Source organism: Colius striatus, chromosome 13 (genome assembly GCF_028858725.1).
Source record: "Colius striatus isolate bColStr4 chromosome 13, bColStr4.1.hap1, whole genome shotgun sequence".
NCBI classification, from domain to species: domain Eukaryota; kingdom Metazoa; phylum Chordata; class Aves; order Coliiformes; family Coliidae; genus Colius; species Colius striatus.
The window spans coordinates 21,132,292-21,157,150 of record NC_084771.1 but is presented as its reverse complement, the minus strand read 5'-3'; the positions used below and the strand labels follow the sequence as shown (position 1 = coordinate 21,157,150).

Here is a 24,859-nt window from a genome sequence, read left to right as displayed (position 1 = left end):
TTAAAGTCACTCTATAATTACAATGTGTCTCTTGCTAAGCCTTAAAACAGGATTATTTGCTTGTCTTAGAGACATTTCTGCCTGGATATACATTCTAATTTCCTACTGACATACAGCCTCCTTTTATTAGCTCACAGAAAATAATCACAACCCTTCCTTAGAGCTACTCATTAGGAGGGAGCCGAGTGCTATGGGGGAAGCATGCTAAAAGCCCACTGAGGGCTCTGCCACAGGAGCTGCTGGGTACCCTTTGTTCCAGGGATCTCAGTGGGAGCTGAGGGTGATCCGCTGCTTTAGAGCACCAAATCCAGAGTCTTTATCACAGTCCTAACGAATGCTGTGAGGGGATTAACTGTGTCACTGGTGGGGATTTGAGGCTTCACATGCATTTTGCCTCTCACGATATGGGATCTGCTCGGACGGGAAGGCTGCAGCAAAACGCTTATTTCATGTGCAACAGGTAAGATGCTCATATTCTGCAAAGTACATTTAAAGAAGAACAAACTAAAGTTCCAAGTAAACTTGATTTTGCTGCCTACCTGATCTGAACAGGTCTGAATTAATGCATATGAGTAAGCTCCATTAGCATTACAAGAATCACCTGAATGCATAAAAGCTAAAATAATGGACATTGCAACCATATTATTTGCTTAAAAGTTAAACATAATTAGATGGTACCACCTTGTAACTGAAAGGTAATACAAGAGTATTTCAGAGGATGCTAGCTGAAGCCTGCTGCTCATGCTACTCCCTCACAGAGGTCTGGTTGTATTGAAAACTTGAGTGAACTTTATGAAATGATGATTTAACCAGCCATAAGCAAGTCAAATCACCTCAGACCCATTTCTGTACACACAGTTGCACCTGAGGTTTTAAACAATGGAAAGAAGTGAGAGATGATCAAACCAAGTACTTCACATATGCTCTTTTCTTACCTCTTGGACTATTTAGAGAGGCCTCGGATGCCTTTCCACCATCTCCACAGTGACTCTGGTCAAAAGGAAGGCACTGTTCACCTGTTCCTGCCACCACGTCTGCATTTTTGGCCAGATCCTTTGTTTCAACGAGCGATTTCGCTTTGTAGACTTTTCTGGTGTTGGTATCTGACAAGTAAAGTGATTCTGACACAGGATCAACGGCTAAGTAATATTTATGTGCAGGGCTTGTACTAAAACAAAGAAAAGAGCATCAAAGTTAAAGAATGTTTCTTTTTAATCTCTGTTTACTGGCAGCATAATAAACGTATTCTGCTTATTTGAAAACATCTGTTCTATGACTTGCGGATGAGAGAGGAGTGAGACCAGCTTTTATGTAGCTCACACAAGCACCACTGCTGAGAAGGAAGCATTTGGTACTAGCTGCAGAGCTTGACCAGTCAGCTCTGTATCAGTGATCTTATACAGAGTGGTATTAGAGGAGCTAGTCTGACCATCAGCACTAAGCCACTGAACATTAAGCTAACTGGAGTGAGTGACTTCAGCTTAGTTATAATTATTACTATCAAAAGTAAAGTCATATTTCTATACCTGATAAGTCCTAGTATTCTTGGCACTAAAAACAAGTCTACAAGTTGCAGGAAAGTGAATCACAGCCTGCTCTGCATGGGCACATATACCCACTCTTGGTTATTTTTATCTGTTTCTAAACCTTAGGAAATGTGAAGGTGTGAAATATGGTGCCTTAATTCATGCCGACTGTATTGTCAGGAGCAAGGCAGAAGGCCAAGTACTGTCAGTGCAACTAGGCATGAATTAATGCACCATAATTCATGCACTGAAGTGCCTTATTGAGATTATAAAATGTTATTAAAAAATATTTACATATGTTAATTACACGGTGAGTCCTAATAAATTCTAATCTGAGAGCTGGGCTGCATCTTATTACCCAGTAAGACTTTTTTTTCCTTTTTCAGTGCAAACTTAAGAAATTTCTAGGTAAAACAGAACTGAGGAATTTCAAAGGCTTCAAGACAGGCATGTAACGCTTGAGATGACACTAACTTATTCCACTGACTCAATTTCAGGTTGATGGTACCTCTTCAATAAGAAGTTTTTGCTTGGCTAAGGCAGATACTAAGCTTGATTAATCATCTATTAGACAGTTCTACCTTACTGAGCATTGGTCCAAAACAATGTAAAAATTACTTACCAATCTCTTTTATTTTAGCAATTTGCTGAGTTCTCTCTATATTGCTAAGAAACTTCTAATGGATGATCAACTGAAACCTTATTTCCATTTATAACTGATAAGACTAATGCTGTAACCATGATGAATGTAATAGAGCTTGGGGCTATTTCTCTGCTCTCATTCTCCATCCAACAAGGGACAGAAACTTCTTAGTGTTTCTGAGGACTGGGCCACAAGCTAGACTAGCTTAAAGCTGACCAGTCACAACTGTCTATAAAAGGGTGAAATATAAGCAAACATATATTCCCACAGCTGGGAAATAGATGTGACACTCAGTCCAAGGAAGCATAGGTAATGAGAGGACAGTGGTATGATGAAAAATGAGTAAGAGGATGAACTGAAAGCAATTAATGCAGAATTATATATCACCAGTATCATATAGTTTGCTTTTTGAAACCATTAGGAATCATTTGTACCCTCTGGTGAGCTCAGAAGAGATTAACTGGCCAAAAGGTGACTTTTTAACAACATATTTCTGTGGAACAAGTTACAAGGAGAATTCAAGATGTTAAATAAACATATTGTTCACAAGGCAGAAACTGCAGAGAACCAGTGGTCATTATATACTCTTCCTGTGGACATATTTTCTGTCATCCTTGTCCTTGCATTTCATAGACTGGTTGTTAGAAAAAAAACCCCCTTGCATACTAAAATGTTTAAATTTAGAATATTAGTAAAAAATGCAATGAAATAAAATACTTGCTGTCTTGATTTGTTTGCAAACAAATCTAAATCTGAGTTTATTTAAATTAGCCTATTAAAAACTGTATCAAATAGACTAGGATTTACAATGACTCTTTCCAAAACTGGTTATTACTATCCTTTAGTAATTTTTTTTCCCTGTAACCTCAAGGCTTAGTTTCAGTTTTTAGCAATTATTTAACAGCTCTGTTATTTCTTATTAAAATCTTGATGACAAGAAAAACAACTGGTAAGTTGTTTTTAAATAGTAAAAAATATGATCAGTGGCCTTCTCCGTTCACTCCAAACTCTGTCTCCTTTTACACAGTATTTTCTTTGTCCTGGTAAAAAGAATCCCCTTTCCCTGCTCTTTTGAAAACTATAAGTTGTCTTTAAGGAGTTTTGAAGACTTTTTCTGCTTGGACTGTCATGAGCCCCTAACATATTTTAGTTGTTGCTTCCATACTTTCCTTTCAGCATCCCAGACATTTCCAGAAATTATTATTGTAGCTAATAGTGGTGGAGTACCTGAGTATTGTCACAACCTGATTTGAGTTTTGGCTTTTCTCAAGAAACTATTAAAGTTTTAATAGTTTCTTGAGATAAGCCAAAGTATTAAAAAAGCAAGTATTAAAAAAATTCTACTTTACAGGAAAAAAACCCCGAATTTAAAACCTCATTTATGTTTGGAACACATTGCAGAGTAAATAAGTTTGATTGGCTTCCTTAGTTTACAAAGATACCGGTGAGTTTAAAGCACACGGAACGAGCTCTTCAGTTAAGAAAACCAGAACTTTGCATTTAGCACCTAGGAATTACTCTTTCTTTTTACATTTTCATTAAAAAATATGAGATGTCGCATCACCTGTAAGTAGGCTGCTAAATAATCTATAGTATTCAATAGCACTCCTGTGGCCAAAGTGAGTAATTCCAACCAGTACTTTCATCCTGCGAACACACCTTGGTCCACATTCCACTTCCTACCATGCCATGAAGTTATCAGCTTACGTTGTGCTAGTGCTGGTTTATTTATCTCATTTAAGCACTGAAATGCTAAGAAATTTGTTTCTAAGGATACAGATTGCCTTGCTAAGTCTTTCTAGCATGCACTATCATTTCGGCAGCTGGATTGTTATACCCAACTCCCTCACCGTCCGCCGCAGAAGCCTCATGTGCAACATTCATGCTTTAGAGTCTCTACATTACAATGTCAAAATGGTAACTGTAAAGGAGGGATGCCACTTGATTTTGCATTAGCTGGAGCTAAAGCACAGTCCTCTTGTGTGAATCTGAAGCCTCTCAATATTTCTTTGTTGATAAAACCTTTGTTTCCTTGCTTTGCTATATCTATGATCATTCAAAAACCATGTGAAATGGACATGACAGCTATGAAATGCATTCCCAACTTTTGGGTTAAAACCTCTCTGTGTCTGCTTGGTGATCAACTAACTTGATGTTTAGAGAGGGACTTCATTCTTTAAAGGGGATCAAATCAAGCCTACTATAATATAAACAAAGGTGAATTTGATTAACATTTGTTTTTATTAAATTCAGAGTGTTTCTCTAAATCTAGACTCCTAAGAGGACTTTTATAAGAGTGTTTCCTTGAAGATAGTTCACATTATTGTGTTTTACTTACCTGTGTCTTGTGTCTCTATTCCTAGCAAGACAGATGGGTACAGGTTCAAAGAAAAAAAAGAAGACAGGAAATGTTAGTCCTCAACAAAGAAGTATTCTTTGCCTGACTGTTGACAGAACTGTATCCCTACAACAAAGCACTGTTTATTCTGTTACCCAGCACTATTTCTTTCCCTCAAACTGTTTCCTTTCCCCAGCCTGCACCTTGTCAAGTTAATTTTGAACAATCAGCACACATCATCATCACTAGCAACGTTGGCTAGTTGGAGATTCAATGCTATTAAGCAAAAGAATTTGGTGCATCAGTGGCTGAAATCTTTCTTGCCTTCTTCCCCTCTGGTCTTGGGAAGAGATTGGGAAGCTAGAGTCATAATTCCAGGTGAGTTCATCGTGTCACAGGCCCAGGCTGTGACATGGAAGGCTGCAATGCCAGTTTGCTCCTATCTGCTTAGGCTCAGTCCCATCCTTGGTTACAGATGAGGAATAATTTAATTGCATTCATTTTTAACCTGGTAGGTCTATCTTCAGCCACAATGCTGTGACTTGGGTTTTGAAGAAAACTACACTGTATGGAATTCTTGGGATTTTTTCTCTTTTTTTAAGAAAACATATGAAAAATCTCCCAGGAAAAAAAATGAGCTCTATTGAGTCTCCACTTTACAGAAAGTCATTATGCAGAGGCCTCTTAAGGTGCCCTTTTTAACTGATGACTTTAAAGTAAGCTTAAGTTTTCTGATGAGTTTGATAGCTGATGAGACATCTGCTCATAAGGCAACTAAGTGTGGCTGCTGCTTTAAGTCTCAAGGGAAAAAAGACTCACTGCACTTTTCATAGGCATAGCAAAGCTAGGGTAATGAACACTAGGCAGAGAAAGCTCATTATTTTTTTACCTTAATTCTAATATGCCAATTGAGTTTCCAGAGGGAAAGATCCTTCTGACAAAATTGAAGTCACCAATATACACACTACCGTCAGGCCCAGAAGCGAGAGCAACCGGGGCAAAGAGTTTGCTGTTGAGTGCAAGACCGTTGCAGTTGGAGCAAGAGACACTTCTCTGGTGCCCGTTGCCCATCACGGTGGACATGACTGGCGGCTGCTGGGAAATGAACATGTTTTCACCATTTCCTTTGTGTACAATTCCTAAAGGGAGGGGGAAAGAAAAGAGACAAAAAAAAAGCACAAATGTACGGCATTTTAACTGTTCTGCAGTTTCTGAATATGCAGCCCTCACTTTCAATCCAGCAACAAACATTGGATCTTTTAAAGACTGTCACAGGGTTCCACTAATCTCTTCCAGTTCTATTCAGTCCCAGGCTTCACCGGCACCATTTTATTGATTAGTGGTTAGTGGCTGTTTTAAAAGCCAACATCATGAGGAGAACTCATGGTTGGTTAATGCTCTAACAAATTGACTGTTAATTGCAGTGCTATCTGATTTCTTGGGGATTACTACTTTAATATTCATTTTGTTCATAAATTTTTATTAGGTAGCAGAGGAATTTCTTTGGCAGTTTGAATATTTAATTAAAGGAGATTAATAGCAGGAGCACTATGCATTTTTTCACTAAAGAGCACTGAGTGGCAGTACAAAATCAATATTTAAATTTAAATGCAAGTCCTTCATGGTATATAAAAATGGTTCCAAGTGCAGCATAGCCAAGTGAAGAGTCAAGGAGTAATTCCAAGGTACAAGTGAATGCCTTACCAGCAAGATTACATTAAGTTCTGCCATAAGTTTAGAACTTTCCAGGGTGTCAGTATTTTAGCACTGCTCTGCAGCATGGGTTGTTTGTTGAAAATATTCCAAATTGCTAGCTTGATGATAGCAGAACCACAACAAAGATGTATTTTCCGAAGCTGATAGATGTAGTGTTCATTTTCAATAGCAATGTACTAACACAGTTAAGAAGTATCTTTAAAATGACACGTCACTGAAAGATTTTGGATATTTCTGAATGGAAGATGGATATTCTTTTAAAACACAGTCAAAAATGCCTAATTTCCCTTGAAAGCCCAGGACTTAATCAGAAAAGTGGCATGAGTAAAGGAATAAATGGAAGCAAATGTCCTTTCTGGAGGACTTTTACACTGGGAATTGAGCATATTCTAGATACTGCAGGAAATACATGTCCAGACACACCCAAATTTTCCCAAAGTCCTCCAAATGTATTTATGTACTGTCTCTACCAAATTTTGTGAAACTACTTTTTGTGACTTTCAGGTAACTCTGAAGCTAAAATTCTCCTTAGACATTAATGAGCATTGCCATAGCTATTTTGAAGGGAATTATATTTAAAAACAAAAATTTCTTAACAATAGAGGATATTGTTTAAAAAATATGTTGGAAATAAGTCAGTAAAACTAATGGCAATATCCTCCCTTACACACCAGATGAAAATACTATTAAAAGAAGATGCCCTCCTTTGCCTAAAATTAACAATGTAAAGGTAATCTTTCAACTTTGCCTCACACAAATGCCAGTAAATAATTAGGGCTCTGGAGAATACGGTTTGCTGTCAATAATTGTAACCATGTTCTTAATTTCAGGCTTTTGAGATGCTGCTTTAATTTTAGCTGGTGCTGTATTGCACTGGGGCTGAAATTACCTTAAACCATAAAGTCCCTGTAAAATTACTCCTCCTTCCCCCAGATAAATAAAAATGGAATCAATACACTGGCCCATCAGAAGAAAAAACTAATTCAAAGAATACTCTGAAAAATCGGTTAACAACACTGTCATTTGTGTTCATGAGATACAGGTGTCTTTAAAAAGGTTCTACATAGAAACTAGTATTTATGGCATGTGTTCTCTTCTTGATGATGAGAAATGCCTTAAAGATCTTCTAAATGGACCAAAGCCCTTGTATTGGAAAACGAACTCTAATCATATAATGAATTAGAAGTGATTAAACCTTTAAACCAGAGGGGGAAAAAAGTGAGAGAAAACCCAGTTTAGTACAGCTGGGAACAGTTCTGCTAATCTAACCACACATATGGATGCAAAAACATACACGTTTAAAAAAGCTTGAGTTTCTGATGACAGCCACATTGGAACACTACATGTTATTTCACATTGCTATGGGTTCTGCATGTCAGTACTTGTACCTCTGCAGCTTAGTCAATGCTATGAAGTGCAATTCTGTACAATTGCATTTATTTGTTTTTACAACTTTTCTGTTGTACTTAGTTTTGTAACATCTCAAAAAATGAATGGCCTGTATAGCGGAGGAAGCATATCCAGCCTGTCTCCAAGCTGTGCACAGCTGAAGTTAGAGATAAGCTCTTCAGGACCAGTTAAGTAACGAAGCAAAGTGCTTCCAGTTCTAGTTTGAAACAAAATTGTAATTTGCAATAGATAACTTTTAGAAATACGTTCATGTTATATTCCAATGCTATTTCTGCAGTTAATCCAGTGACAGTGGTAAAAAAATGTAAGTTTCATGCTTCTAAAAAGAGCAGCTCCTCATACATACAGAGGGAATGCTTTAATTAAGTGAAAAGTTTCAATATATTCATACTCATGAAGGCTCCTCAAGCTTTTCATTTCCCTCACAGTAGCATGGAGATAAGTCTGAAATGTATAATTCTAAGTTTGAATCTTATTGTTGTCCTTATTTAAAGCACATTTTATATATCTGCAATGGAAGAGCAGTTCACTAGTTTCTAGATAAGAGCAGAAGCACACTCATTATTTTTAACTTTTTGGTTGACACAGTTCATTACTTGGTTTTGTTGCTTTAATATGAGCCTACAGGCTGCCATTAGATGTGCACTAGCTATGGTATAGTCATTGTTTTCTGCTCTAACTGCTTTTCTGGTTCCTCTCTAGGAGCCAGGTGTGGATGCTCAAAGCCTATAATAATCACCAGGAACATCTGAGATACCCCTGAGCTCTGGCTGGCCCTTGTCATCCTCACTGAGCTTCTCTCTCATGCAAATTGTCAACAGAAGAGACTCACCGATTTCAAGTCAGATGTGATAACGCCTTCCCCCCAGATTGTGTAAGAGAGAAAGATGTTTAGCGCTTCCCTGACTTCAGCCTTGAGCACAACCAGCACGGTGGGAACATGCAAGAGGAGCAGTTGTAAGACGCTGCATATTCCCCATCTTTGTTATAGGGCTGGAGTAGTGGGCACAGCCAGGGTGACTTCAGAGGTGATAGTGTGGGGATGATAGGAGACAGAAAGCAATTTGTCACTGCGTACCTTGTGCTTAGGAGAGCGATGCTTTAGCCCTGCTCAGATTATAATTGTATCCTTCACAAAATCTCAGAACATGTTAGTGCCCATGGGGTGAATTATAGTAGTAACCACTGAAGTTAGCAGATAGTCATATAAACTGGAGTTACTGCCAGCAATTTAGTCTTGAAATTAAACTATGCAAGTGGTAAATTGGCACTAAGGAGTAGACTATGGGGCTCACAGTTGGGGGCTGAGCTGACTGAGGTCAGATTTCTCTTTGTGTTAAATGTCAATAGCTGGCATTTAAAAGAGACAATCTATACAAACCAATAAGACAGGGCATGAAAGAACGGCTGTTTAAAATGTCAAACTATTTTACATCAAAACAGAAATCCAGATAATTTACAAACTAAATCTGACCTTTTGTATTTGGAATATTTATACTGTAGCTGCGCATTCAGCAACAGAACTCGTAAAAAACCTGACAGCCATAGGTCTGTGCATGAATCTTCATTAACAGAAGTTTGCAGATGGAAATAGATTTTAGTGGACAGACTCTTAGCTGGTGCAAACTGACAGAACTTTACTGGATCCAATATTCTGCTGATTTATAAGTGCTGAAATCTGACCCCAAGTTCTCTTCCCCCAGGCAGTGAGGTATCTGTTTATTGGAAAAAACATATTTTTCTAGTTACCATAATTTATCTACAAGTATTGTTTTAATAATTTAATCCCACTATCTTTGATTATGGATGTTAAAGTAGGAAAAGAAAAAAAACCCCTAGGAACAAAACAAAAGCAACGAGAGAACAGATTTGAGTCTCCATACTTGAAGAATCTCTATGCAGGGTTAATGTTACTGCACTAAAAACATTTACATTGCTTTGAAAGATGCTGGATTAGTTGTGCTGCAGAGTAACTCACTGTGCTTTTCCACAGAGTGAGCAGCCACAGAAGCTTCTGCATTCCAGACTGGCAGCGTGGTTTTGTACACGCTGCCTCGCACTCAGCTGGTCTGTTTTCACGCACGGTTTGTCTCCCTGACGCTGTGATGCTACTGAGGTTAGTCATAGGCTGAATTAGGGATGTAGACACTTCACTGAGAATATAACTCTATAAACTAACCTAAAATGTGGTACTTCTATACTGACAGTGTGTGAATGAACCTAAATTAGTATGCCCTTTTCCCAGCCACCTGACCACAACATGTTAGCAATCGCAGGAGTTAGTGATATTAATGTTTAATACCTGGGAGTTAGACATTAAAAATATCCCTTCCAATGGCATTTACAGTTCAGCTCTCAATAAATGAGGGTGCACATTCAAAGAGGATTACACGTGAGGAAGTGTAACGCTTAAAATCTCAACAATTAATTCCTTTAAAATTTGTATTCTTCTTCTGCATGGCCAGTTAATAAAGGAAGGACTTACCACTTTGTGGATTTAATACATGGTGTTTGTTTATAGACCAGCCTCCCAGATTTGAAGCATCCATTTCAAAGCCTTGAAGGATTACTGTTCTCTTCTCCCACAGAATAAAATCAGGACATGTTTCATATTCATATCCCACCGAAACTGCAAACAAATAATTAAAGAGCTATCAGTCTACCTTTTCCTCTGTGAACTACTAGGTAATTTTTCATTCCAGGTTTTGATATTCATCTGTCAGGTAAGGATGCCACTAATTTTCCTCTGCCTGATTGCTATTCTGAAATGGTATTTTTTAAAAAAAGAGTTTTAAGAGATTAATATGTTATTACTATTATTTTCTGTTGCACCAGGTATAGATTTCTTGAGAGCATAAATCTCCTCCAATGACTCCTGATTTGATTGTTTATTGCATTCCTGCTAATTACCTCAATAACAGCTTAAACAGAAAAAAAATTCCATGTTAAAACACAGCAGTTTTAATTTGCTTGCTAATTGTAAAAACTGTAGTTAGGCAGAAATGGATTGCCAAGTTGAAAATTTCTAGAATTAAACGTTTATCTTAACAGACTTGCACAGCACATGGCTCCCCTCTACAGCTGGCCAAAATATCTGCAGAAAACCTTGGATTTCTCTAAGGATGGTGGGTTTTTGGGGTGCTCAAACTCATGCAAAACCCCCTCCTTTTAGTACTTCGGTTAAATAAAAAAACTTCAAAACTTAATTGTGGTATCTCTAATATCCAACTTTTTTTTTCAAGTCATCTGTCTCCTCTAGTTAACCTTTTCAGATTTCAATGCAACTCCTTCATAAAGGAAGAATGTTATTTTGACACCAAATCCCAAAATTCATCTGCAAAATATAAGATTGTTCATCCTTCCCAAAACAAAGATATACTTAAAAATATTTAGTTATTAAAAATAACTAAATAGTTTTCTGACATTTTCTCTATTTTCTTTGTAGCTTTTTCTATGTAGCATCTTTAGGTACATGATACTCGAACTATAGTTTTAATAACATTTAAATTCCATTACTGGATGCAATCTCACCATTTTGCCCAGCTAAAGCAAGCAACATTTGTGTTTGTAGGATACACGTTTTTATGGCAAACCGAAAGCTGTTCCTTACAGCGACTTCACTTGGAGCTGCTTCATCATTTTAGCAGAAATAAACTGTTTTTGCAGCTAAACTCTGACTTGTAAAAAATCACATCTTTAGTACTGTAAATATTGTATCTTTCAAACATTATAGGTTTCAGTCTGAGGGTCCAGCAGCCACCCTGTCCAATTTTTCTGTTACAGGAGCTCTTCTGATTACCATCAGCAATGATTCTGGCTATCTCCCTGGGCTGAGTGCCCAACTGTGGGCATGGAGCTTCTTCCAGAACAGTCACGTCCCTGAACATGCTATTTTCTAGGTGTTAATGCAGGGAGAAGATAGAGGGCAGATTTTTCCTATGAAGCAACCTCACACTTGCCACCTACACGTTAGCATCTCTACTCCATTCACGCACTTAACACGCTCAATCCTGGCTCAGTTGGGTACACTTGAAAAGAGTAAAGACCTGTAACACCAAGTCACTCAGCCTTGCTCAGTGAGCCATTACAGACCCACAGGACAGTTCATCAGCTGCTGTAAGGCACACTGCTGCTAGCTGGGTCAAGGGAGGTATAACAATTTACACCATATGAGAATCTGTGCCAATGGATCCACAGTGACATATTTACCTCTAGCTAACTAACCATAAAGCGGCTACTATTCCCTGCCTAGAGCTGATGTTTCTGACCTGCCACGTACCCTCTAAAGGTTGTCATCCCCTTTCTTAAAAATTCACTGTTCCCTGCTTTCAAAGCTATTGTGCACAGCTGCCTTTTTGCTTCTTCTCATCAGTAAGAGACATGTGGACATGTATGCACTTCGTGTGTCCACAATCGTTGCCATGTATACTTACATGTGTTTATGAAAGACATCTATACTCCAGAAAGCAATATCAATGTGATCTTAAAGCAAGGTCTCTGGGAACATGCCACTGGAGGTATTGATGTACCATCCCTCAAAATTTCATATCAATTGTTCTGCATGCAAAGTAATCAAGGCAAACCACGCCAATTGTAAAGCCAACCCACCAAGTGACTGCAAATGTTTTCTAATTGGCAGGTTTTGCAAGATGTTGTAATTTTGTAAGTGAAATGACAATCTCAGTCAGCTTACCCTCACTGGTGGGTGTTAGTTTCTAGTCAAATTAATTTATAGCCCTTTTTTCAGGTGACTGAGATTTCACTGCATGAAGGAGAACTGTAGTGATGAGGTTTTTGAACACTAACAGCCAGCAAATACAGTTCTTTGCAGTCTCAAAATGGATTTTGAAAGATTTACTGAAATAATATGTACCAAAAATCTATTATTTTCATATATCTGTTCAGAAGAACGAACAATAGCCGGTTAGCAGTGCCAGCACATCACAGTTTAAGGGTTGCTGCCAAAGTACAGGTAGGAAATAAGGCATGATTAAACAGGACAGTAATCTTTGCACTCTTTTCTTCAATATTTACGCTAAGCATCTTACTTCTTTGAACAATGAGTATAATAAACTCAACAAAAGTAACAAGTAGAGCAATAAACAGAGAAGACCTAAGACTGCTCGAGAACTGCTTTATATTCACATCCAGAAGGGTTAGTCGCTGCACGTTGCTATGTGGGACACAAGGGCTCACAGGAGTGAGACTGAGCATGTATGGAGTTATGGAGGTGCATTTATTGAATTTTCTACTGAAATCTTTCCTTTTCCTGTATTAAATTACAGGGGGACACAGATTTTTCCACCAAGATTTTGTGTGTCAACATCCCAAAGATTTTTTTTATTCAGAACAAATACCATTACTTTATCATCTCAGTTGTTGCTCTGAGAGGAGAAAATGGCTTCTTTTCAGGGACTTGGGGACTAGACAAACACCAGCAAACATTTCTCCAACAAATTTAAACAGAAACACTTGTGGTGGAAATAGGCTCAGAAAATCTTTTCTGTTACTGGTTATATGATCATTGCTGTCAATACTCCTGAAGAAATATAAAGATGTTTATAGTATTTATAAAACCAAAAGCAGATGGTTCTATTCCTGAGTTCCAGGATTTTGACCTGCTGCAATTTTATTTAATTAAAATGAAAACTGAACAGAATGCATTATTAAATGTTGCTAATATACTGGCAGAGAAAATTATTTTGACAAAAATTCATATAACGGATGCAGATAAAAGTCCCTGAGTACTACAGTGTATCAAATTAAATAAAGCTTTATTGCAATCTAACAAAGCATGCTAACAATGCACTTAAAGTTTTTTTGCTTGTATTTTGAAATAAGCTTATTAACCTAAACTTTAAGGAAAAGAAAAAAATTAAGCATCAATTAAATAATTTAAAAGTTGTTATGCAGCACTATTGCATAAGCTTTATTCATATTTAAACATACTACACTCATCCACTTCTAATTTGGGAATCTGTAACTACAGTATCATTTCATAAAATGTTATGTACTTAATTTAAATTGTTATAAATTCCAGATATGTACTGGACTTCATGATCCTCAAAAGACTCTTCAAAAATGTAGAGGGAACAGGCATACCCAACTCTTGCCTCTCAAACACCTTAGTGGTAAGACTGAATATAGGGCATGTGTAAGTGTGCTGAGGAAAGCCCCAGGCGACACCGGTGACCCAGCAGGCTCTGCCTGATCCCCCATGGCACTGCCAATTGGCACGCTGGAATTTCTTTTATTTTTGGAATTGCCCAAATGTATTTAAGTGAAGCCACCCACCCATTTAATACCCTCCCTTACTGCAAAACACCAGCAGGAATCTATGTGTGCCATGGGCTAGTGCTAGATCTACCCCGACAAGGAGGTTTCATGGGACAGATGGACTGACAAAGGGCACTCCTGCTCCCCACCATGTGCCATACTTGGGATGTTCAGAGCCCTCTCTCATGTCAGTGACAGCACCTGAGTGACCTCTTTCAAAGCTGGTCTCTCTTCTGCAGATGTGAGCCTGATGTGGCAGACCAGATGCAGATATGACAGATAACGAAGCAATTCAGGACACTATCTGTTAAGTGTTTTGATCACTCGAGGCTGGAATGAGAAGACCTGCACTTCTGCATTAGCATTCATAGCAGATCAGGAAACTAATGAAGCTGAAAATTTATCACTTATTTTCTGGTTGCTTCAGTTTTCAGCTGAATTTGTTCCTGATCTGGTTCATTTCATGATCAAATGAACACGAGTGGTGGCCCAGGGATAAGGAGAGAACAGGGGAACGTTCCTTCTGGCAGCAGCCTGCAGCTGTATCTGTTGTATCTGTATCTAGAATAAGCAACTTGTTTTCTGATATGTTCCTATGTGAGTCACATGACATAAATCATAGTTTATGTTTTGGTGCCATACTCTTTTGTGGACACCAGTAGCTATGTCTGCACCATTTTCTAAGTAGAAATGACCAGGAAAGTGTTGTAATCCTCTTTCCTACCATCACCTTTCCATGCAGCTTCTCCACAGACTGCCTGCATGGGAGCACACAATAACAGAGTCATGCACTAGATGCTCTGAGAGTTGCAGGGCTTGCACAGTCTGGGTGGCATCTTTTGGCTTTGCATGGGCCAATTTGCAGGTACTCTGCCTGTAAGGACCAAAAAATAGATCCTGAAGAGAGCTTCTGGCCGCCCTTCAGAACAATATTTTCATATAGGGAGTGAGGCACATTCCTTGCAAAGGTAGATGGTCCCATGTAGCCCTTGCTATTCTGGTTTTATAGCTACTTGCTATAATTCCCCTGACTTAAATAAAGCAAACTAAAACTGTTAAGGATGTGAATAAGACTTATTCACAATACTAAGCTTTGCTGGTAAGGTAAATAATCCTAAAGGAAAGCATCTGTAAGATTAGTCTATTAAACAACATAACCCCAAATTCAATTTAAAAAATAGCAAGACTTTTAAAAACCAGATAATGAAATTAATGAAAAAAATGGCTGGCTAAAGAAAATGTATCAGCACAGACTGCACCTCTGTAGCAAGTCCCTGAATAGCTGTTTGGGCTGCTCGGCAAAGAAAGCCCATGAAACGTGATGATTTTCATCTAAACATTCATTTTTAGACAACAAGTAAAGGAATTTTAACTGCTGGGGATGTGAAATGTAGTAAGAAAGGATGCCTAAAATTTTGAAAACTCTAAGTAGAAATGACATTTTAAATGTCACAGCCAAAAAATGACAGAAACAATGACACACCAAAGGTCATATTCAAAGTAACATTCAAAACCAAAGACAGCTGAATATAATGCTGTTAGTACATAACCATTCTCTGAGGGAAAAGGGGATTTTCAAATTGATTAAATTAGAAAGATGACATTGGAAGAACGGGAAAATAAATGTTCTTAGGAAATCATACGAGTCACTTTAGCTAAAGAGGCATTTGCTTTAAAGGCATGTAAGTGCAGCAACAAAATTTATAAGCCGTATTTCCATGGCTTGATATGTATGAGTGGTTCGGTTTATATCCAGGAGATTCTACATACCCATTGCCTCGGCCAGACCAGAAACCTTCTGTCCGTAGATATCTGTCTTATTCCAGGCAAACGTGTATACCAAATTGGCTGCAGCAGGAAACCATTTCTGAAGCAGACGTCCTTCAACAGCAACTATCAGATGGACTTTTGTCATTCCAGAAGGGACGGTTGTGTGTGTCAGAATAATGCGCAGCAAAGTTTTATAGCCCGGTGTTCGACTGCTGAGATAACTCAGCTTCACAAAACTTGAAGGAATTGGGATTTCCTCTTGGACCACCTTGAAAAAAAACCCCACATTGTATCTATAGCCAAGAAAAACGCAAAATTATAATAACAGCAGGTGCTTACTTTACATTCCACCATCATGATGTGCACACAGTACCACTTAAAACACCAAAGGCTGCTGTGTTTATTTCAGCCAAGCAGTAGCCAGGCATATGTCTAACACTGGAAACTGCTTCATCAACTTACTGGATGGCTGTCTGTCTTGATAAACAGCCTCTTCCTCAAATGGTTTACTCTTATCTACCAAGGGAAGTCGACTCTCTCTATGGACATATTCATACATATGAGCTCTACTGCTTTACCTTGGCTTTATTATTTGGTTTACTTAACAAAAGGGTTTACCCAGAATACAATTAAAAACTTTAAAGAAAATGTGCTCATGCTTTATATAGCACGTTACGATTTGAAGATACTGTCCTGCTTTGGAGGTAGTAACTGTAACTTGGGGATAGCTAAGAAAGAAAACAAGCCTTCCTGCTAAACCACCTTCTGTGCAGAAGTGCTTGAACTAGGGCTAAGCTCCAGCAAGAACAGCCAAGGCATACGAAGGCGCAGGATACAGAACCTAACAAGCTAACTGAGGACACACAGCAGTGGAGATGAAACGGTCTGGGTGTCAGAGTCATCCAGCTAACAGGTGAGTCCCCAGGGTGTGCAACAGAGATCAAATCCCAAGGTACTGCTGTCAGTGCCACTGTCTGAATCACTTGGATTAAAGCTGGCTTGGATATGCCCACTGTGAGGTAGTATCAATTCCTGGCTGCAATGAAGATAAGCCCTCAGCAACTAGAACGACTGAAAAGACTGTGAGCTTGTGAGGGGAAAAAAGAAACTTGGCCTTGACCTTTTGAATGATGTGGACCTCGGAGCTACAAAAAGGGATTTAGCTCTTGTGATCTCCTGAGAGAAAGGAGCTCTTCTGGGACAGGCTGTGAGGGAAGACTACGGCAAGAGAAGAGAGCAGCTTCTTGGAGGATGCCACTGCAGTCACCGAAAACTAGACTGTGCTTAATAGAGTTAATTACATTAGTATAGTTCTGTAACAATGAGCCAACCTGTCACAATGTTAAACTTTTCAGGCTTGGAAAAATACAAACTGCTACGTTTATATTCCCCAGTTCTTAAAATTGTCTTGTTTAACAATAGATAACCTCACTTTCAAAACAGTTTTATTTACATGTTGCAACAGTATCACTGTCATAGGACTGTTGCAGTACAGCTGGAGGCCTGCCAGCACTTGTCGTTTTGACATATGAAACATAGTGTTGCCAGGGAAATCCTGCTCCTTCTATTGTTCCTGATTTGCAGTGTCCCCCTTCTTTCCTGCTGACATCCCAGCTGCCCTCTCTGTCCTACATCTGACATTTCCTCTCGTTTTCAATAGAAAAGCGGGAAGAAATATTCGTGCTTTAATACATGCTAATGTATCTCCTTTTCCTGTTATTCTCAGTTGCTTTTTATTCATTTCACAGCACTGTACAGTGAAACTTAACACTCTACAAACCCTCTGATGACAAAAAAAAAAAGACCAGGAGCAGTTTCTCTGAGTAGACTGCACCTTTGAGCATCTCTCTGTTCAAAGAAGACCCAGGAATACCTCATGTGGAGTAATGTGACCTAATTCTTTCTTACTTGTGTGCATCAGTTATTCTTAATTTATGTTCATTAGTTTCACTTAGTATGTTCTGTGAAGCTACACTGTGGCCATCAACTGGCTGAAACATGATAATGTTTTTAATAGTTATGGAGATGCCTAGACCTAATTGAGTTCAATCAGAGGTCTCTTACATGTAGAATAAAGGTTTTATGAGCAACACTTTTATGAGAAAAAGAGAAAAGGTTGAAAATATTGTCTACAGATAGCATCCAAAATATCTTCCAGACTTGCTCAGTGAAATTTAAAGAAAACTCAGAAAAGGCTGTACTGCTAGAACTGTAACTGCTGAAACGAATGTACTAGAAATTACAGGGATTAACATGATCCAAAACCTCTGCAGTTATGTTTTGCTGGGCATTCAACTCATTTAACCTCTTTTAAGTCCCAATAAAAGAGCAGGGTTAATTAAAAGTTGCTTCTAAATATTTAAGGGAGTGTCAAGAAAGAAGATATTTACATAAAACCAATCCTAAAGATCATATCAGAATTGCTCTGCCTTGGAAAGAAAGTAATAAAAATCAAGAAGCTAATATACAGCTGGAGATGTCATGGTAAAGAGCTAGAAGATGGGTACAGATGAGACATCTCCAGGAATTTTCTAAGGATCTTGGATGATGTCTCACTGATGTATGGGGAAGCTGCACTGTTTATCTGTAACCTGTGAGTGGGTTTGTGCATCACTATTAGTAAATCAGGATTTCAATAATAAATCATGTTAGGACTCCTCACTTTCTTCTACTGGAGGTAAGAAATAAAGCACCTTAAAATAGAAACAAAGAAAAAAAAAGAGAAAAGCATTTAATGAAACAGTACTAGAGACACACATTGGTGTCATTCTGTCAAGTGAATAACATCACAGCAGTTAATTGCTTTTCATCTAGTACTGTCTAGAACTTGTTCTGTAACTGAATAAATTGTTAATTTTGAAGTCTTTCATTACCTGCAGCTCTGGAATAATGGTTCCTCTTTCAGGACAGGACCCTCCAAATGCTGTCAAGGGTGAAGGGAGTACAATCGGATTTGGGCTGATAAGACTACTGACGTCACAAAATGGTGTGTCCAACTCTGTTCTTTGCATGACAACTTTGTCTACAATGATAAATCTATTCCAAGGCAGCCAAAGTGTCCTTTTCTCAGATATGAAAGGAGATCTGTCAAAAACCAGAGTGACAGAGATGCCTCCAACAGCCACAAGGTCAAAACTGGAAAAGAGAAACCAAATTGCCTTGTTTTTGTTTTATCATCCTGTTACCACAACTTTCAACACATCACAAACAAAACCTTTATGTTGCTCATTACAGCCCTTAATTTACTATGAGAAATCATTCAAGTATGCCTTCCTGATGCCACTTCAGTGTTCACAAAGAAGCTTTACCTCTCTGTGCCTTCTCCCTGTATACATCAATAGCAAGGTACAGCACTTCACGGCTACTTGGCCTATCTCCCCTCTGTTTATCAACTACAATGCTATTAATGAGTCACCTGTAACAAAAGGAAAGCCTCAGTCACTTTGTACAAAAAGGAATTCCTAGCCTAGAAAACCCATACTACTCAGAATTATACAGGTACAGCATGCAGAATAAGAAATCTTAAAGCCTGTTAGGCCTTGTGTCTATTAACATATCCACTCTAAAATTAGCAGGAGGAAAAGGTTGAGTACACTGAGCAGGAGACTCCTCTGAAATTTTTGTGAAAGATGCTGATTAATTGAGAAGCAAATCAGCTCTTGTACATAGGCAGGTGATGCTCTGGGAGCTATTGTGATGAACCTTTGGTATATCTGGGCTGGAAAACAGCAGGACATAGAAGGCACAATCTAGTGTCTCAATTTCCTGAGTTTCTGACATCTATCGTCAGGCAACACAAGGTAATATGTAAATAGATACTTCACGCTCTGTATTATTGAATGCATCTATTATGGAGGCTTTTGATGGTAACAAACTGTGATAAGAAGTCAGACTTAATTATGCATATCTCATCACATTTCCCAAATGATACCGATTACATTCACAGTGCAATACAGGTAGCATATTTTAATGCAACAACTTTATCCAGGCTAGTGTAAAGAGGAAATGATAATGACTAACTTTCAGTAGTGTGATTTGAAAGTCAATAAACTAAAGTAAAATAAATATGCATGCTCATTACTTTTATAAATTCATAAAGCCAAAAGAAAAGAAAATAAATGTGGAAACAGTGTCAAATCACACTCTTTCCCTGTTGTAAGACAGCTTCTGATTTCTTATAATTCACAACACAGACAAGGAAGATGAAGCCTTCAGCTGTCCTTAGCTGCTTAATTCCAAGGTCAGGAGCAAATCATAACCCTATTGGAAATGGAAGGACGACCTTGGAGCGCAATATAGAATATATAGGAACTTATGTCTCCTTGAGAACGGAACTCAGTGCTTCCAGGCTGGAGTGGAAAGAGAAGCCAGGATTGCTCAGGACTGGTTGTAGAACACTGATTTAACCATTCTGGCTGGCCTCATTTTTAACTTGTATTGTTCAGGTGATAAACTAAAGGAGTTAACTTCATTGACACTCCAAACAACTAGTTGGAAAATTCCCAATTACAAGAGAAAAAAAGAAGACAGAATTCTCTAGAAAACTTGACTAGTGAAAATATTCAAATGTCTGGAAGGTACTGGTACAGCAGTACTGTCACATTTTGACTCCAGGTGTTTGAATGTCACTGTAATCTTGTTGCTGTTCAGGTTTTTTCTCTGGTCCCTCTACCACAGAGCTTTAACTAAATGTGCTCTCAGAGCAGAGGGCCAGATGCCATCCTCAATCCACACTATGAACAGCGATGTCTATGAAAATTTTGTACATGAATAGAAGGTGGTAGATGGCCCTAACTGTACAACTCTAAGCCAGTGAGACACCATACACGACAGTCTAACCTTCCATCTTGGCGACTGATGGTGTATCCATACTCATTGTGGTGCAGAAAGCTGACGTTCACTCCAACCAAAGGTGTTCCATCTATTGCCACCACTTGGCCTCGAATGACACAGGCTCGTCTGTAACAAAAAGAGAAGAAAACATGTTAAACACATCAGGAGGGTGAGAAGGACATTGATTTCAGAAATCATGCTATGCTTCTGTGCCAGATAGACAGAACTACTTTGATATCATTGTGACTGTTGATTTTCAATGAAAATTCAAATGAGTCCAAAAGATTGATTTGAAAATCCTTTATCTCCTGAAGACGATGCACAGACTCTCCCACGGATCACCAGTGTATCGAGGATATATTTCCATTTCCGGCTGCATTTCAGGATACCATTTGTTCTGCCATTGAATAGCCCTGCAAAGCTTTCACTGATAGCGTGATTTAGCTTGCTGCAGCTCTAGGGGGTGATGAAAGGGGAAAATGAAACCTCATTCTCTTTTGCTAAGAATAGAGCATTCCTGTCTATTAGGAAAAAGCTGAACTAATGTGATAAGGCAGCAGTGAGACACATGGTCTTCACCAAACTTCAGAAAGTTATACAGGTAAACTCAGAGGGCACCTAATCAAGCGTAACATACGTTTTCTCTCAATCCTCCATCACACTGATGCCCTTTTAAATTCCCTCTGGGATGTGTGGGACTTGCACCCACTTTCCAGCATAAAAATCCTCCCATTCCAGTGCAGAGGTTGGAATACGGCAACGCAGCAGAACACATCAAAGTCAATGGACAGGAAAGTGAACTCATTACTAAGTGGGTCTAATCGGAGGCTAACAGGATCACAGAATCATAGCAAATGAGAGCTGAAAGGAAATACAAGACTTCATCTTGTCCATTCCTTTGCCTCAGGTAAGATCAGCTATACCTACATTACTCCAGACAGATGCTTGTCTGAGTCTATAACCTCACCAAGTAAACCATTCCAGTGCTTCTGTACAAGTGCTTTACTCATTGCAGGTTTTCCCTACTGTCTAATTTGAATCTCCACTGCTGCTCTTTAAGACCATTACTTTCACCTTAGCCACAGAAATGGTGAAGAAAAAACTCTCCTTAGCTGTAGCCCTTTATGTATTTGAAGACTGAAATATACAGGAGAGAAATCTCATCAAGGACGAGGAATAAGATGTAAAATACTCTCACAGTGCAGATTAGGACCTAGTGGGATTGTCTAAGTGCTTACACATCTAGATTCCACTGAAATACCTTTCAGTATTTTGCCCCATGTCATTGTATCTCTGCCAGCCAAATGGATGCAGCTCTTGGGATCTAAAGACACAATTGCACACATTTCCTGGAACTGTGGTTTCGCATGACAAAGTAAACAGTGTATGCAAAAGTCTTTTGAGGCTGTTAGGACATTTAGGGTCAACTTCAACAGAATACTTCTAAAGGTAACCAGCAGTAATTACTCAATATAAACAATAAGCATAAAATTAGACATTGCTCTGTTTCTCTCTCAATTTGAAAGTTCATGGCAGACCTCAAAAGACATCCTACCCTTGCACAGTGAGCGTGTAATCTAAAGGGAAAACTGTAGTTCCTCAGATGAAAGTTATTTAGGTGTCCATATACAGGAATTTAAAAAATATCCCCAGAGAGATCAATTGATCATGATCTAATGAAATCATACAGATTTGAGACCATACATTTCTGAAAATTCTGACTTGTTTCATAAGATTGCATTCTCCAAAGCCACTTGACAACATGCAGATTTATCACTATGAGAGCATCACATCCATCTGACTATGACTTGAGAAAATGCAACTGGTAAAAATTAACCCCTTTGTGAGTATGTCATTCACCACAGCTGCTAATATGAATTCCATGCTCCCAGGACATAGATAGATGGTGATTTTCAGCAAAGACATTGGTAAATCCAGAGGAATGGGAGAAGCTGCATTATTGCCAGTATGCAAAACAGAGTTCTGATTCACCATCTTTCCATTTTCTGCATTAACTAAATTGGTTGTGGTCTTATCTATGGGCAAAACCTGCTGCTCCACTGAAGGCAATCAAGCTCTTGTGTGTCTCAATAGACCCACAAGACTCACTCAACAGAACAGCCAGATTCAATTACTCTTTGATTTGTTAGAGCAGAAAATACCAGTTTCTACTGTTTTCTCATATTTCTAACATCCACAGACCTGCCTTTCCTTTTCTAACCCCTTTATTAGTGCACTCCATATATTTACAACTCACACAGTGGTGAGAGAAAGAGACTCCTAAGAGTCATCATTATGCAGTACATCATTCTTGTACTCCTGTTTGTTCATTCCACACAGACCTGTCTTCTGACTCTACTCTGTCCTCATATTTTATCAAGCACATAGATTTGTGCAATAACAACTCATCAAAGTCTTCATTATTTCATACATAGTCTTTCTCTACTCATGCACTTCACTTCTCATTATTCATAAATAATGTTAAGAGACTTATCTTTCAACTTGCTTGATCCTTTTTTATGTCATATTTTACAAGTCCCACACATTTACAGTATATGATAACGACTCATAAACCTCATTATTCTACATTTATCTGTATTGAACTGACTTTGCAATCTTTTAGATTTTAAATGTTCTAAGCCTGCCTCCATGTTGCTACATTTGTCCTCATTATTTACTGTCTTTTTATTACCTACTCTAAGTTGAAGAGTCTTTTACTCTCTGGCCTCTCCTGGAATTACCAGCATCTACTAAATCTCTGACTAAGCATTTGATTAGAATGAGTTTTAATTTTTGCATTTACTGCAAATATCAAAACATTTTTTTCTGTTACTTTATGACCAGCACTAATCTCAAAGGCTTGGGGAGGTAACAAACAACCCCTTGGTTTGCAGCAGGTTCTCCCCCTATTTCCAGTGCCCTGATGGCTCACAAAGCAGACCACCATGCCTGGAGGCATCCTGGCATGCAGGCTTCCTGCAGCTTTCCTGCTTGCAGAAGACTTCACTTATTGCCTTTCCTTATAAGAGCTTTTAGAGCCTGTACCCTGCAGTGATGTTACTTCATACTCAACACTCACTTCGTGCTTCTGTTCTCTTTCCAGATGAGCTGTGGACCTTGGTACCACTCAGTGCTTTTCTTAATGTTATCAGAGAAGCCTCTAAATATCATTATGTCTCTTCAACGTGCTGTGTCCCTCTTCTGTTCTCAGCCTGGAAGACATTCCACACACTCGTGACTGGCCTGCTTTTCTTTCTCATGGGGGATAACAGCTCATGCTACCTGTCCAACAGTGACCTATTTGCAACGATTGCATAATCTTGGACTGAAGCTGTCCAAGTTGTTTTAACTTGAAAGCGAGTGCAAAAATGTCTTTTCTAATTTGGAGGAGCTGGGAAGGAACAAATCCCTGATAGGCTGCCTTAGTGTTTTCAAGTCTCCTTTCTAGTCTCCTGGCAAGCTGTACTAAATCTGCAACTCCAGAGGGAGCAGTTAGCTTTTTGAGAGAAAGCAGAGATTCCCATGGGTTGCAGGTGGTCTAAAAGAAGTAGGATTTCACCATCGATGCTTCATGGGTCATTCCATGTGTAACTGAGGATCTCATCTCTGGTTGTCAGTGCTCTGCTGTCAGGCAGTTTCTTTGACATCTCTAAATATATATATAAGTTTAAAATTCTAGATGCATTCTTCCACTACTTGTAAAGAATTTTATTATTTCACCACCATTCTGCTGCTACTTATCCATTATTTCTTTTTGCTTTTGTTTTGTGTGTTAAGTTTCCAATACTCTCTGAGCACCTCAGGCTGAGACATTAGGCACAGATGTGGAACTCTGACAAGCAACTTGTGAATTCGCAAGCGTCACATTACCAAAAGATGTCATTTACTGTATTAGATTTCTGATTAAAACCTTCAGTAAGAGAAATTAAGCTAAAGACTAGTAAGGTACATTCATTTCTTCCTGCTGACAATGTTGCTGTAAGCAGCCTTTGAAGGGTAATTAATTCAGCAGCATACAGTGGACCCTTTTTGCAGGCAATTTGCAGTGAGTCAAATAGCCTGCCAGTAGCATGCATTAAAAATACTCAGCAAAGAAACATGCTACAAACCCTCTTGAGAACTGAAGTTGATAAAAACATTATAATCTGCTACACTCTGCTACATGCAGTAGGTCAAAAACATTTCTGATGTAAGCAAGTACAGTTCCATTTATTCAGAATGTGTCCAATCTGCCTTTTTGCATGCTAGTTGAAGTTGGGAGTCTGTAAAATCCCAGCATGAATGACACGGTTTTGACATAAGAAAAGCCAAAATACGTTTTGAAAACATTTAGCTCCTTAATATTAA

At 38.6% G+C, this 24,859-nt stretch overlaps 1 protein-coding gene across 2 annotated transcripts in view; it reads right to left on the bottom strand.

The window, feature by feature from the left end:
* The window catches only part of TENM1 (teneurin transmembrane protein 1), a 227,882-nt gene that overhangs the window by 54,027 nt on the left and 148,996 nt on the right, over positions 1-24,859 (bottom strand). For both annotated transcript variants that reach the window (XM_062006336.1, XM_062006337.1), the window contains 7 exons: positions 20,519-20,638; positions 18,553-18,814; positions 15,680-15,947; positions 10,119-10,262; positions 5,397-5,646; positions 4,508-4,528; positions 936-1,168 (listed from right to left, as the gene is read on the bottom strand). In XM_062006336.1, the coding sequence (XP_061862320.1) occupies positions 936-1,168; positions 4,508-4,528; positions 5,397-5,646; positions 10,119-10,262; positions 15,680-15,947; positions 18,553-18,814; positions 20,519-20,638 (1,298 nt within the window). The remainder of the gene's footprint in view (positions 1-935; positions 1,169-4,507; positions 4,529-5,396; positions 5,647-10,118; positions 10,263-15,679; positions 15,948-18,552; positions 18,815-20,518; positions 20,639-24,859) is intronic.